The sequence below is a fragment of the Oncorhynchus mykiss genome, chromosome 23 (genome assembly GCF_013265735.2).
Source record: "Oncorhynchus mykiss isolate Arlee chromosome 23, USDA_OmykA_1.1, whole genome shotgun sequence".
Lineage (NCBI taxonomy): Eukaryota > Metazoa > Chordata > Actinopteri > Salmoniformes > Salmonidae > Oncorhynchus > Oncorhynchus mykiss.
Window position 1 is genome coordinate 62,763,189 of NC_048587.1, and position 13,538 is coordinate 62,776,726.

The 13,538-nt window shown below is 44.6% G+C and overlaps 1 protein-coding gene across 2 annotated transcripts; it reads right to left on the reverse strand.

The window, feature by feature from the left end:
• Positions 1–6,846: 6,846 nt before the first annotated feature.
• Positions 6,847–13,467, reverse strand: LOC118943942 (homeobox protein OTX1 B-like). Of its 2 annotated transcripts, XM_036961031.1 has the most exons (5): positions 13,301–13,461; positions 13,092–13,190; positions 10,929–11,118; positions 10,158–10,309; positions 6,847–8,661 (listed from the first exon to the last, which is right to left on the reverse strand). In XM_036961031.1, the coding sequence occupies exons 3-5, from the start codon at positions 11,023–11,025 to the stop codon at positions 7,912–7,914; spliced, it is 999 nt and encodes a 332-aa protein (XP_036816926.1). In that variant the 5' UTR covers positions 11,026–11,118; positions 13,092–13,190; positions 13,301–13,461; the 3' UTR covers positions 6,847–7,911. The 2 variants fall into 2 exon arrangements, with proteins under 2 accessions (XP_036816926.1, XP_036816925.1); XM_036961030.1 differs by having other exon boundaries at positions 13,092–13,467.
• Positions 13,468–13,538: the final 71 nt, after the last annotated feature.

Here is a 13,538-nt window from a genome sequence, read left to right on the forward strand (position 1 = left end):
CTTTATTTTTTTTGGAGCAGTGTATATACACAGTTTTGATTAGAACCAAACAACAAATGTCTCTCCTGTTGGGAAACCTCTGGCCCCTGTGACCAGACAGGTCTAACGTTAAGACCACAGCCTCCAGCACACACGTCTACGTTGTCAGCATAGGTTTAGCTTCCGCCCTTTGACCTCGCCTCTATCTCTCCCCACTACCATCCTCTCTAATCTGTCCAATAAAAATAAGAAAATATCGCAAATGTATATATTTATGTCGACTGCGGGTATGTCGACAATGTGTCTTTTAAAGGCCTAGCGATGCGTTCGCGGGGATCTCTATTCGCGGTACACGCGGTGCGCGTGTCGGCTCAACCGGATTGTCGACAACCCGTGGTCCGGTTGAATCCCAGCGTAAATCTGTGTCCAGGAAACCGCCCTTCAAGTGTAGTAATAACTATATTGAGTCGGCCTTTAATAGACTCCAGCCACCTGAGATGGCTGGAAGAGATGAGCCTATTAGGACAGTGCTATTACTATAGTGGTGGGGGCGTGGTGTAGTGGGGGAGCGGCCTTGTTAGCGGTTGTAAATTAAGCTAGCCTCCAGCGTGTGTGTCTTACCCACCCATCATTATCCGTTATCATCCACGTTATCTTGTGCAACAGCTACTCTGTGGGGTTTTAATGTCACGTTACACAAGTACAGTGAAATGTCTTTCTTACAAGCTCTAAACCCAACAATGCAGTAATCAATATCAATGTAGTAATATTGTCTCTCTGTCTGTCTCTCTCTCTGTCCCTCTGTCTCTGTCTGTCTCTCTCTGTCCCTCTGTCTCTGTCTGTCTCTCTCTGTCCCTCTGTCTGTCTCTCTCTGTTTCTCTGTCTGTCTCTCTCTGTCCCTCTGTCTCTCGTGTCTGTTTCTCTGTCCCTCTGTCTCTCTCTGTGTCTCTGTCTGTGTCTCTGTCTGTCTTTCTGGCTGTCTCGTAGCCTAGCCTATAGCCTTCTATATCAGATGTAATAATAGTCCATGACGGATGTGTTGTTGGGTACATTTTCCATCCTTTTGCTTCCCCCAATCAACCCTTGTCAGATCAGTGATGACCTCAAAGAAGGAAAGAAGCCCTCCATGCACAGTATTAGAACTGGGCCATCCAAGTCAAACACCTTGAGGGGAGCCGGGGTCATGAGAGGAGCCTAGGAGCCGGGGCCTTGAGGGGAGCCGGGGTCATGAGAGGAGCCTAGGAGCCGGGGCCTTGAGGGGAGCCGGGGTCATGAGAGGAGCCTAGGAGCCGGGGCCTTGAGGGGAGCCGGGGTCATGAGAGGAGCCTAGGAACCGGGGCCTTGAGGGGAGCCGGGGTCATGAGAGGAGCCTAGGAGCCGGGGCCTTGAGGGGAGCCGGGGCCTTGAGGGGAGCCGGGGTCATGAGAGAAGCCTAGGAGCCGGGGCCTTGAGGGGAGCCGGGGCCTTGAGGGGAGCCGGGGTCATGAGAGAAGCCTAGGAGCCGGGGCCTTGAGGGGAGCCGGGGTCATGAGAGGAGCCTAGGAGCCGGGGCCTTGAGGGGAGCCGGGGTCATGAGAGGAGCCGGGGTCATGAGAGGAGCCGGGGCCTTGAGGGGAGCCAGGGCCTTGAGAGGAGCCTAGGAGCTGGGGCCTTGAGAGGAGCCTAGGAGCCGGGGCCTTGAGGGGAACCGGGGCCTTGAGGGGAGCTGGGGCCTTGAATGGAGTCTGGGTCTTGAGGGGAGCCTAGGAGCCGGGGCCATGAGGGGAACCGGGGCCTTGAGAGGAGCCGGGGCCTTGAGGGGAACCGGGGCTTTGAGAGGAGCCTAGGAGCCGGGGCCTTGAGGGGAGCCAGGGCCTTGAGGGGAGCCGGGGTCTTGAGGGGAGCCTAGGAGCCGGGGGTCTTGAGGGGAGCCAGAGTGTGATGCGAGCAGCAGAGAGCTAGCTTGTGTTCCAAATGGCACCCTAGTCCCATAGGGCCCTGGTCAAAAGTAGTGCACTATATAGGGAACAGGGTGACATTTTGGACAGAGACTTGGTGTGCACTCAGCTGGGCTTTACCTATCCAAACCTAGTAGGAATACTGTGAATGCACTCCCTGGGTTGTCATGGGGATGAGTAAGCTGCTTTCAGCTAGGAAGGAAGTTCCTTTTTCTCTGGAGCTTGGAGGCTTTCTCTGGGGCTTGGAGGCTTTCTCTGGGGCTTGGAGGCTTTCTGTGGGGCTTGGAGGCTTTCTCTGGGGCTTGGAGGCTTTCTCTGGGGCTTGGAGGCTTTCTGTGGGGCTTGGAGGCTTTCTCTGGGGCTTGGAGGCTTTCTCTGGGGCTTGGAGGCTTTCTCTGGGGCTTGGACGGACCTGACCATCACATGACAGGAGAAAAAGCGTTTCATCCTTTTATTGCAGTTTTGAAGTGTAACATTAAAGAGGTCTTGTGCTGCTCACCGCTGTTGAAAGTGTCCGTTTATGATTAGTATCAAATCAGGTAAAAAATGTTGATGACATTCGAAAGTCAAACATTGTGAGTATTTTTCTAAATGACAAACTATCTCAGAGAGGGAAAAGTGTCTTGCTGGCTGACTTGTGCAAAACGGGTCTCGAAAAAGCTGCTCTGCCACTTGTTAATTACCTCTTGCAACACCACCAATTATCAATTGGAATCTAAAACGTTTGATTGTTGTACCAGTCCCAGACATAATTGACGCATAAAACAAAACCAAAATACCTGACGAACAAAACCCAAGTCTGCCCGACAGGACTGCCTCGTATCACAAAGCACCATTGAAACTAGAGCCGTCACTCCTGACTACACCGTGTCGGTACAAGGTCATGTTCATTCGGCCCCAAACGGGGGAAAAAACAGACAAGCAGGGAGGGACTACTTTGGACTTGTCCAATAAGAAATGTGAATTATCCATTTGCGAAACGCTTTGCTACGTTGTGCACTAATGAACACGACCCCGTTAAACTCTGTTTAACCTCTTCCTCAGGTAAGTATCCTCCCAGGCCCCGGCCCCATGCCGTCTCGCTCCTCAGACCGACCTATCAACACGTGAAGATGCTGACGTCTGGCGACGCTAGACAGCCAATGAAAAACCAGGTTGGATGAGAAAAGGAGGAGGAGAATTGTCCCAGCATGCAGGTTGTGCTATCGGTCCATCTCGGGGAAGGCCCACTCTCTCATACACATAATATCTCCGGCTTGTCAGATCTCCCACACTCACTGATATAAATCACATTCATGTATGCCAAAACAACAACAACAACAAGGTCCAGAACAGTTCATTTCCTGGATAGGATAGTTGGAAAAACGTCAACAGGTATTTGAGCCTATCCAGGGGATATGCTTCCAATGGCACCCTATGCCCTATATAGTGCACTACTACTGTATATGGACCCTGGTTAAAAGTAGGGCATAGGATGAAATTTGGAACGCGGACCAGGCTCACTCAGGCAGAAAGTAGCTAGGCCATAGGGTCAGTTCACCCTGAGGGATACGGTGACCTGGGCGATCCAGGGAGCCAGAGGAGGACATCTCCAACTCACATGGACCCTGTTCTTGACTCAATACGGGCCATGTGATGTCATGCCCACTGACACCGTCTGAGGCTGTTGATCCCAGTCATTAATATAAATGGTGTGAAGGGGCGGGATTTAATGACTGACCAGTGGATTTACTTTGTTGCTCTCAGAGACACAGTTTAGTTTTGTATATGACTCTGGTTGTTCTTTACAGACTATCATCTAGACAATTAGATGTAGAAAAACTGTTTTCAAATGAGCTTGGATGGTTCTGACCTGAAAACATGAAAAGGTCACTTTGGAAGGAATAAAGTTTGTGATAAGTTTATAGGAGTGATCGTAAAGTCATACACTGTACACATTACAGGCCCTGGTGCTAACATGGTAGAGAGTCCTGATTGGATACACATTGTGTTCACGTTTTCAGACAGCTGTAGACGATTAAAAGACTCATTGAGAACTGATTGTGATCAGATCTTCCATGTGTAAACTGACAAGATCAGGACGACGGACGCATGTTAGTGGCAGGTATAAACGTGACTAGAGATGGATAGACGGCTAAGCGCTAGAGTTGATCTGTAACGCGAAAGAGCCCCGTTAAAGCACGATTGACACTTAAAGGCAATGTTCCCGCGTTAGCGGAGACTGCATTTACAGTAAACGCTGCATATATCCGCCCAATCGGAAATTACCTTTAAATTTCTATTGCAATCTGTAACACTTCAGAGATGCAGTCTGAGTAGAGCCCCTTAAGGTCATTTTTCGATTGCAACATGTTTAGCGTTTACCGTGAATGTGGAAACATTGCCTTTAAGAGGGGCATAGCTGAAAATGGACAATGAGATTTAATCTAGCCCTAAGGTTTGACCTTTACACCTAAAAGGCCACGGCAAAACAAAATGTGTGCTGACCCATTGGCTGTGGCCTGCAAGTTCCTGCTCACCTCTCTTAGGTTCCAACTGGTGTCGCTACATCGAGCTTTTAGTAGTAATATATTGATTATGCAGAGAAAATACAGCAATTTAGGCTGCGTTTACACTGGTAGCCCGAATCTGATATTTTGCCACTAATTGGTCTTTTGACCATTCAGATCAGATTTCTTTTGACAATAATAGGGCAAATATATCAGAATTTGCCTGCCTGTGTAAACACAGCTGAAATAATCCCTTACAGTAAACGCTGCATATATCGTCTCTTTAAGGCTGCGTTTACACAGGCAGCCAAATATTATACTCTTTTGACCAATCACAAGTCCTTTCACGTCAGATAATTTTTGAGCTGCTATGATTGGTCAACAGATCAATTAGTTGGGGTAAAAGATCAGAATTGGGCTGCCTGCTTAAAAGCAGCTTTATTGCAGCTTTGAGACTTTGAAAAGACCGATGTTTTGTATAAGCAATGCGAGTAGCCAAGCCTGCACGCATTATCTACCTGACATAAATTAGAATTAACAGGATTTGAAAAGCCATTCAAGATTATTCCTTTGATGCAATTAAAATGGCAACATTCACTAAATCATGCCTCGTTTTCTGTATGAAACTGCACATGCTATTCTATTGCCGTATCGGAAGTTGTGTAACTAACATACGCTGTCATTGCCAACATGTGCAAAGCCAATTATCCTAGTCATATTTTACAGTATTTATTTGTATTATGTAGCATGTATATGTCTGAACGAAAAGGACTTTATTTTTATTTCATGGGTGGATGTTTAAAACAAAACGGATTCAAGCTAATCCAGTCCTTTATCCCTTGCGTGATTAGTTTATACAGAAGTAATGGACAACACAGGCCAGATAGTGAAAGAGTATGGAATATGCGAGTTTAAACCGAATAGGGCAACACATTACATAATCTACTTTTTACATAATTAGAGAAACCTTTTGAATTAATAAGTCCCAACAGTATTTTAAAAACGAAATGGTAGCCTTATGTTTATTAATCGTCTAAATATAGGAGACATAGGCAACTATTTATTTAACGAAATGATAAAGTAAGGGACCATGAAATGGACCGTTCTGAGAAATGTTTTAAATCGAATGTTCCACCTGACCTATGCGTCAAACCAATTCCGTTGTGCCAAATCCAATTTCTAATTCTCAAGTCCTGGTCGTGTTTGTTGGAAAGTGTTTCACGTAAGAGCACCAGGCTAAAAAAATACCCAAGATTGGTTGCAAATGTTTGATGCAGATTTAACAAATCCTGCCCGCGTGTTTGTGTACACTCGCGGTGTCGCAGATGTCTCAAAGCGCACGCGGGCATACTCGAACAAACATGTATAATGTTCTAGTTAGCAAGAGGCTGCGGATTTCAAATGGAACCGTATTCCATTTTTATTCTCCACTATGTAGGAAATATAGGTGCCATTTGGGACGCATCCCCGGTGTGTTTATTTAGCTGGTACTGCATACTATTCATCATTAAAGGGGCAATCTGGGATTTGTTGATAGGTCCCTTAATCAACTTTCAGGTTTGTTGCAAATAGATGGCCTGTGCATTATGCCTGTATTCCTAGAAGAAAGATCCTGTGCAGCTAAAATGAAATAGTCCAATTCTAACTATTATAACTACAAAGCCTACAACTAATAAAGAACGGTGCCTTGTCAAAGATTGTTTTTGGTCTTAGCCTTCAGAGTTCAACCATGTTGGATCTTCCTCTGACAGTATCATTATCCGCGTGGCCTTCGCACACTGTTAAAACATGCACGTCTTAACAACCTTGCCAAAACGCCGCCGATTTTCCCTTTTTTTAATGGGTTTATGCCCTCGAGCTGCCTCCCTCTCCGCTTTTTGACCCGCTAACCCGGCCCCACCTACGTAATTACCGCATCAGAGGCAGTGAAATTCTTCCAGGTTATTTGGAATAAACGCGACTCTCGGCGCTACACTGAAAAACCGCACGTTTGTAATTATATGCGCATTCAATTACTCCGTGATCAAAATGTGACAGACTCAATATTTAAAGCGTTTTAACGCTGCATGTCAAACATTCGTTTAATTTCCCTAAAGCAATAAGTGATTTCAGCGTTTCAATTTGACCACAGGGATTAAATAAACACTCTTAAATGTAAAATGTCCTGTAGGCCCTACACGATGTATTTTAACTTGTTTTAATTATGGGAGTCATTGGCATCAATTCACCCCGTTAGGCCTACACTTAGTCTAATTAACAGTTCAACACGCATATAAAACAAAGTGTGACTTGTTTACATGGAAACAGGAATCCTACATAAATTAGGGCATAGGCTATGCCTACCTGCACATAAAACCAGTACAGGCACCTATATCAGTCCAAGTCAAGCACTGGGTGAAATTGTAGGCTAATTCGGGTCAAACACAGAATCCACTAAGAAATATGAGTTGACGGATCTTTATTGAATGGATGAGGGTGTTCGCCTTGAGATACATTCAACATTTCACTGGCATCTTGGAACAGCAAATCCACATTCTTAAAAAGGATTCATTTGACTCCAACAGGAAGTCAAGTGCCATTGTTAAAATATGTCAAATTTTACGATTGACAAATGCCAGTCAGGAGGGTATGTTCGAAATATTCTTTAACTTTTAAAAAGAGCTTTTCCTTTTGAAAAAACTGCAGTCCTGATTGAGCATGATGTTTTACTTTTATATTTTCTCATTTCGTTTCTCCAGGACATTTCAAGTTGTCTAATGTATTTTGTCTATAAAGGAAAACGTATATATATAAAAAAAAAAAAAAGGAACTTCATGGCCAATTCGTTATCTTTGGAATGATTTACATCGGCTATAGTTTTTTCAAAGTTCTTATTAAACAATTTCAAATTCAGAAACACCAACTAAACGTGGTCACTGTAACTGACCCAAATACATATATACATATTTCAACGCCTTTACGTCGCTGACTAAAATATCTTTCATCCTAAAAATAACACATTTCAGAAATAAAAACAGGATTTGATTGGAAATGGACGGAGGTAAGCAGCGCGTGCACTGGCACGGTGACGGTAGGTAATCCTCATCTTTCCAGGGACAGACATGAGTGCATCGCCAGAGCCAGGACAGGAGGACGCTAGTGGTCACAGAAGTTTGGTTGAAACAACATTTGTTAAAACAGTCCATAGTTAAAAGGTCGAAACATTTCTTCATTGACAAAAGTAAAAACGACTTTTCAATCAAGCCCACAGCCCTCTCTCAATTTGTTTTCATAAGCGTAAAAAGGGACAGTTTATTGAAAATAATAAAAAAAATAAGTCCAATCAATGAGCTTCTGTCCATCCAAACTATAATTGCTGTTACTTTTTAAAGTTCATATACTTTTTTCTCTTTAAAAATCAACAAATGATGAGTGAGGAAACCAAATAGGGAAGGAGAGAAAATACAGAAGGGAGAAAAAAAAAGTAAACCAATCACAAGACATGAGTCCCCTGGTCTTTGTAGTCCTCACAAGACTTGGAACCTCCAGGAGGCCTGGTCTTTGTAGTCCAAGCAGTCACTGGCATTAAAGTTGAGTTTCCACGAGGAGGCCGCTGTCTGCTCTTTATAATCCAAGCAGTCTGAACCATTGAAGGCCAGGCCAGTGCCTCCGTAAGCCTGGTGATGGTGGTGGTGATGGTGTCCTGAAGACTGACTGATGTGGTGGTGCGGGTGACCCGACATAGAAGAGGCCGTCATGGGGCTGAGCTGGTGGTGTGGGTGAGAGTGCATGGGGGCCAGGTAGGAGCCGCAGTCCACCCCGCTGAAGTAGGAGCTGGACGGGGTAGGGTTGTAGGAGCCGTAGCCTGTCGTCTGGTTGTAGGACATGGGATAGGAGGAGGTGGCCGAGACCGACCCTGAGACCGACCGCTGCATGCAGGAGGCGTTGGACGGGGGTCCTGGGGGCTCGGCGAGCGGCGGGGCGGAGGCGGGTGTTAACGGGCCGTTGCCCGGGGAGATGGCGGGACTCCAAATAGATGAGACGGTGCTGATGGAGGTAGAGGTGTTGCTGAGGCCCGCCCCCGCGTGATTGGTGGAGGAGGAGGAAGAAGAGGAGGAGACTGCGCTGGAGACGGCAGGCGGGGTGAACTGGCCGCTGCTCTCCGACCCGGTGCTCTCCCTCGCCGGAGAGGACTTCTTCTTGGCCGGACGGGCCTTGGTACTGTTGCCGCTCTGTGCCTGCTGCCGACACTTTGCCCTTCGGTTCTTGAACCACACCTAGAACCAAACAGAGAATCAACTGTTAAAGCACACCTAGAACCAAACAGAGAATCAACTGTTAAAGCACACCTAGAACCAAACAGAGAATCAACTGTTAAAGCACACCTAGAACCAAACAGAGAATCAACTGTTAAAGCACACCTAGAACCAAACAGAGAACCAACTGTTAAAGCACACCTAGAACCAAACAGAGAACCAACTGTTAAAGCACACCTAGAACCAAACAGAGAATCAACCGTTAAAGCACACCTAGAACCAAACGTTAAAGCACACCTAGAACCAACTGTTAAAGCACACCTAGAACCAAACAGAACCTATCAACCATTAAAACCGAACCAAACGCAACCAACCAAATGATAAAGCCACACCTAACCAAACCAAGAGTTAGCAACCCAGCCATCCGATACAACAGGCTCTCACAGTACATTTCTAAAGGGAAAAGGCCATGATAGAACAACATTATGGAGGTAAATTGGTGTTATTAGGTATCAATGTTAATTTCCACCCAGGCCCGTTCCCTTCTAGCAGCATGAGTCTCTAGTTTCATACCTTATGTGTGTCCCAAATGGCACCCTATTCCCTATATAGTGCACTACTTTTGACCAGGGTCCATAGGGTGTCCCATAGGGCACTGATCAAAATTAGTTCACTATGTAGGGAATAGAGTGCCATTTGGGATGCCACCCCTGTAGATAACAGGTGATAGAGTTTCTCTTCAGAGCAGAGTAACTCTATAGCACCAAGAGGGGAGGATCATGTAGAGCATTTGGTTTCACACGCATTCTAACAACAACTTAAAAATGGTGAGAGGTTGGCCTTGGTGCCGACCTCATGCCTTTTAAAACCCATTTGCTCAGAACATGAGTAGCCCATAGGACTGTGTGTGAGAGACTTATGTTAAATTTAACAAAGCTATATCCAAGAAAATAATAATAAATGGCATGTCGGCACCCTGAAGAAGGCAAAGTGATGCTGAAACGTCGGCCATTTACCCAATAAATTACCAGGAGTTCATATGTGGAGGAAGAGACTGTTTTTATGGCATCCGACAGTGAACCTTTAATTGGTGTTCATATTTTAGGTCTAGTCATCACTACCCTGGATGGCAGTCAGTTTTGATAACAACTATTGAATGAACTACAGATAACAAACACCAACCTTCCTCAGATAGTCACGTGGTATAGCCAATACTATATGTATATAGAGGCTACCCAGTCAATAGCTCACCAAATCACTAATATAAACTCAATGACTTTATAGGGAAACGTCATTGCGGCACTATTGAAGCTAACTCCTAGCCGTGAGAAGTATGGCTTAAGTAAAGTATATATTTTCCATGGAACATAAGAGGGGGCTACAGGGGTGGGCGGCTATACTGTGCGTCATTGAGTTGGTTACAACAACCCTAATCCTTGAACCAATCCCTGAGATTAATGAATCGCTGTCTCACAAAAAACAGAGCGAATGCCGTTTAAAAAAAGTTGACATTTTACCTGGACCCTGGATTCCGGAAGGTTAATTTTCAGTGCGACCTCTTCGCGCATGAAGATATCCGGATACCTAGTTTTAGCAAAGAGCGACTCGAGGATGTCCAACTGCGAGCGCGTGAACGTGGTGCGTTCACGACGCTGTTTTCTAGGCGTCGCTGAAACAGAGAGAGTAAGAGATTTGAAATGATTTGTCTATTTTGAGCAGAAACACTAATCATATGAAGACTATTGCTCAAGTGGCACGAATTATATTGAGCTAGTCTATTTTTGTCCTACCAGTCAACATTTCATTATGTTATAATGAGATAAGAAATATCAAATTGTATATCGATGTAGCCTACCAACTATACAAAAATTAAACTATCAAAAAATACAATCGATTTTTAGTTTCCACAATTGGGATATTTATTTTCACTTTTTCATGGCTAAACATGCGTAAATCCACTTCAAATAAAGTTTGATTTCGAGTTGTAGCCTATTACCCTCAGAATCAATACTATCTTTATCCAACATGTGGTGTCCTCAAGCCCGGACCAGGTCGAAACCAGCAGCGGGTACACTGCGGACATTATCGTTGGCTGTTCAGACATGTTGTATGTTTGGTTACTGCCTATAGGTTTGTCCTTATTGGTTACATTTCCATTTGGAGAGAGACATCTCAGAGTGTGTGAGCCCCGGGCGATGGGCCGTGCACCGAGCTAGCCTGACATCCAGAACCTGTTTTGCTAACACATTCCACTCAAACCCGGGCGGATGCGAGGCGCTTATCCCTACCTGGGTAGCCCACAGACGGGTGCAGTAGGTCCATGGCGGAGCCGCTGAGCCCTAGGCCATTCATGCCGTAGGGGGGCTGTTTGAGGTATGACATCATGCTAGAGGCAGTCACGGGTCCCCCCAGATCTTGCCAATAGTTCGATTTCCCCCGATGTTGCAGCTTGACGAGAGAGGGGCCGATGTAAGTGCACTGCAAAAATACAAAAAATGTATGGATTAAGACAAATAGTTCGATGTAAATCACTGCTGGATCAGTGCTGTTTTTCTTCCTTTGAGATGCGTTGGGAATGGCCTGGTTATGATTTCCAAAGTTTAACAAAATATAGTTTAGTTGGACATTCCGTGATTTACAAATAATATTTTCCTCTTTGCGTCTCTGAATTTAGACCTACAGTACAGGTCTGATGTAGTATTCCCAACTATAATACTCACTATGATTCATCTTGAAGAGTGCGTGTATGTATATAAAATAATCTCAAAACAAATGTATTCATTAAATTAATTCGGTTGTGGGTTAAAACTGCGTGGTGTGTATGTATGGCTTTTTAAATGTCGTATAGTCTCTACATGGAACATAATGTAGTGTTGGCGTCTATTCTACCAAAAACATCTGCAGGTGTTAATTAAACTAGCTAAATAAATCCATTATTCCCTTTTTATTAATATGTGTGAGCCGTTTCCTAGAACCCAGAAGATAAAACTAACGTCCGATGCCTTGTGTCTGAACTGGATTGGCCAGATTTGACTTCATCATAATTGTGCATAATCTCCTTTTTGTCGTTTATCCCATCTTGTTGAATAACATGTTACATAAAGCCGAAGTGTTGGGCTATCGGCTTGATATGCACCCCACTTGAATCCGTTGGACTCAATTACACACCGTCAGTATGGGCCATTGTCTCTACCCCGTGGCATGTAGGCTGTCGAACTAAATCAACTCAGAAAATAGTTATAAATATATATATATATCGATGAGAGCTGTGTCAAACTATGGTGCTATAGGTTAATAATTCCAGTTTGAGAAATGTTTTTTGATAGGGCCAAAGAAAGTTGCTCTGGTCCGGGGATGTGTACGTGTAAGTAGGCCTCGTTCCCATAGTCTCATTTATTCTCAAACTGAAACAGTCTAATAGAAACTCAGTCTTTGAGCCCTGAATGACACCCATTAGGAAACACTTGTTTTACTAATCAACTACTATTTACAGCTTTCGGGCTCATTCTATTACAAAAAAAGTTAGTTTAGCGTAAGTACAAAGCGGAGCCCTTAAGTAGCCCAATATAGCTGGAAAGGTATAACCTAAAAACATGGCCACGCTTCACTGTATCGGTTGGTTGTTGACATTTAGAAGCCAACATTTCACTTGCCACTTCCAATTATCGTTAGGCTACCAACGTGCACGGAGGGGTGGGGGGGACAATCCAAAATTAAAAAGCTGGAAATTAAATTGACGTTAACGAGCGGAAACTCATCTCTTCTATTCAGCGAGATGACTATCTGGCCCCCGTGCTGTGCGGCCCAAACCGCGGCTCTTATTTCTGTGTATTCGGACGGTTCTTTAAAAACGGCATTTTCAGCCCCTGCTCTGTTTAAGGAGTGATTTGAAAAGGAGACATCTTCGTGCAAATGAACCCAATTAGAATTTAGATTAATCCTCGGGGGTGACCATTTCAGAAGACTCCTTATCAGCAAAATACATTTAACAAAACCCCATACACGCCTCTCCAATTATCTACTAAGTAGTTTAGACATTTTATCACCCCCCCCCCCCCCCCCCCACACACACACACACAAAAGAAAATAACATGCTTCAATTGAAATGAAAATCTAAAATGATTAGGCCCTAGTTACATTCGAAGAAGTTGACAACTCGTTTAAATAAAAGTCGCCCACTCAGGGGATTTGACAAGTATTAATTGATCATTCATTTAATAATAGATTAGACAATGGGAGCACGAATCAAAACGCGCACATATTGTTATAGGACTTGAACCTGTATTTCCTACTGGTTGCGTTGTGTGGCAATCGGAGACAGTGATAAATGTATACAGGCTGTGTTTATTTGGCCTAAAGGTTGTTTCAAATGCAGGACAAACTAATTTACACATAAATAAGGATTGAAAAAGTATCCTCCAACTTCAATCTAAAGCATTAAAGTAACGTACCTTTTTCTCTCCTTCCTATCCCCAAGCTTCTCTCCTTTAGTAGCCTGGTAAAGGCGACCAGATGAATCTAATGCGGCTATCCACCAATACCGAGGAAGTCTGGATGGCAACCCGAAGACAGAGAACTCAAGACGGCAACTCAAAAACAAATACAGTGCGAACTGTGCATTATGGAGAAGAGCTGTAGCCTATTGGTTCTCACTTCTCACCCAGCGCGTGCCCTGTCGTTGTTTCCCTGTTAGTCGATCGTGAAGGTTTCCGGGTTTTTAAAAACCAAATAAATCAAACTAATTTGCTTGAGTTTTGCGTGGTGTCTGTCACTGTGTTAGGGTGATTGCTAATGTAGACGGATGGAGATTGATCACATTCCCACTACCCTTGCCCCTCTATGAGCGTAGGACACCTGCCGAGCCGCCCACTCTATCCAATCAGTGAGCGTCCTCTCTC

What these genes read in the sequence shown, in the direction of transcription:
- LOC118943942 (XM_036961030.1), bottom strand. Translation starts at nt 11,025, where the DNA reads ATGATGTCATACCTCAAACAGCCCCCCTACGGCATGAATGGCCTAGGG. An exon ending in CCCGTCTGTGGGCTACCCAG is followed by an intron (nt 10,310 to 10,928) that starts GTAGGGATAAGC and finishes TCTCTGTTTCAG; the next exon opens with CGACGCCTAGAAAACAGCGT. An exon ending in TTCCGGAATCCAGGGTCCAG is followed by an intron (nt 8,662 to 10,157) that starts GTAAAATGTCAA and finishes GTTTGGTTCTAG; the next exon opens with GTGTGGTTCAAGAACCGAAG.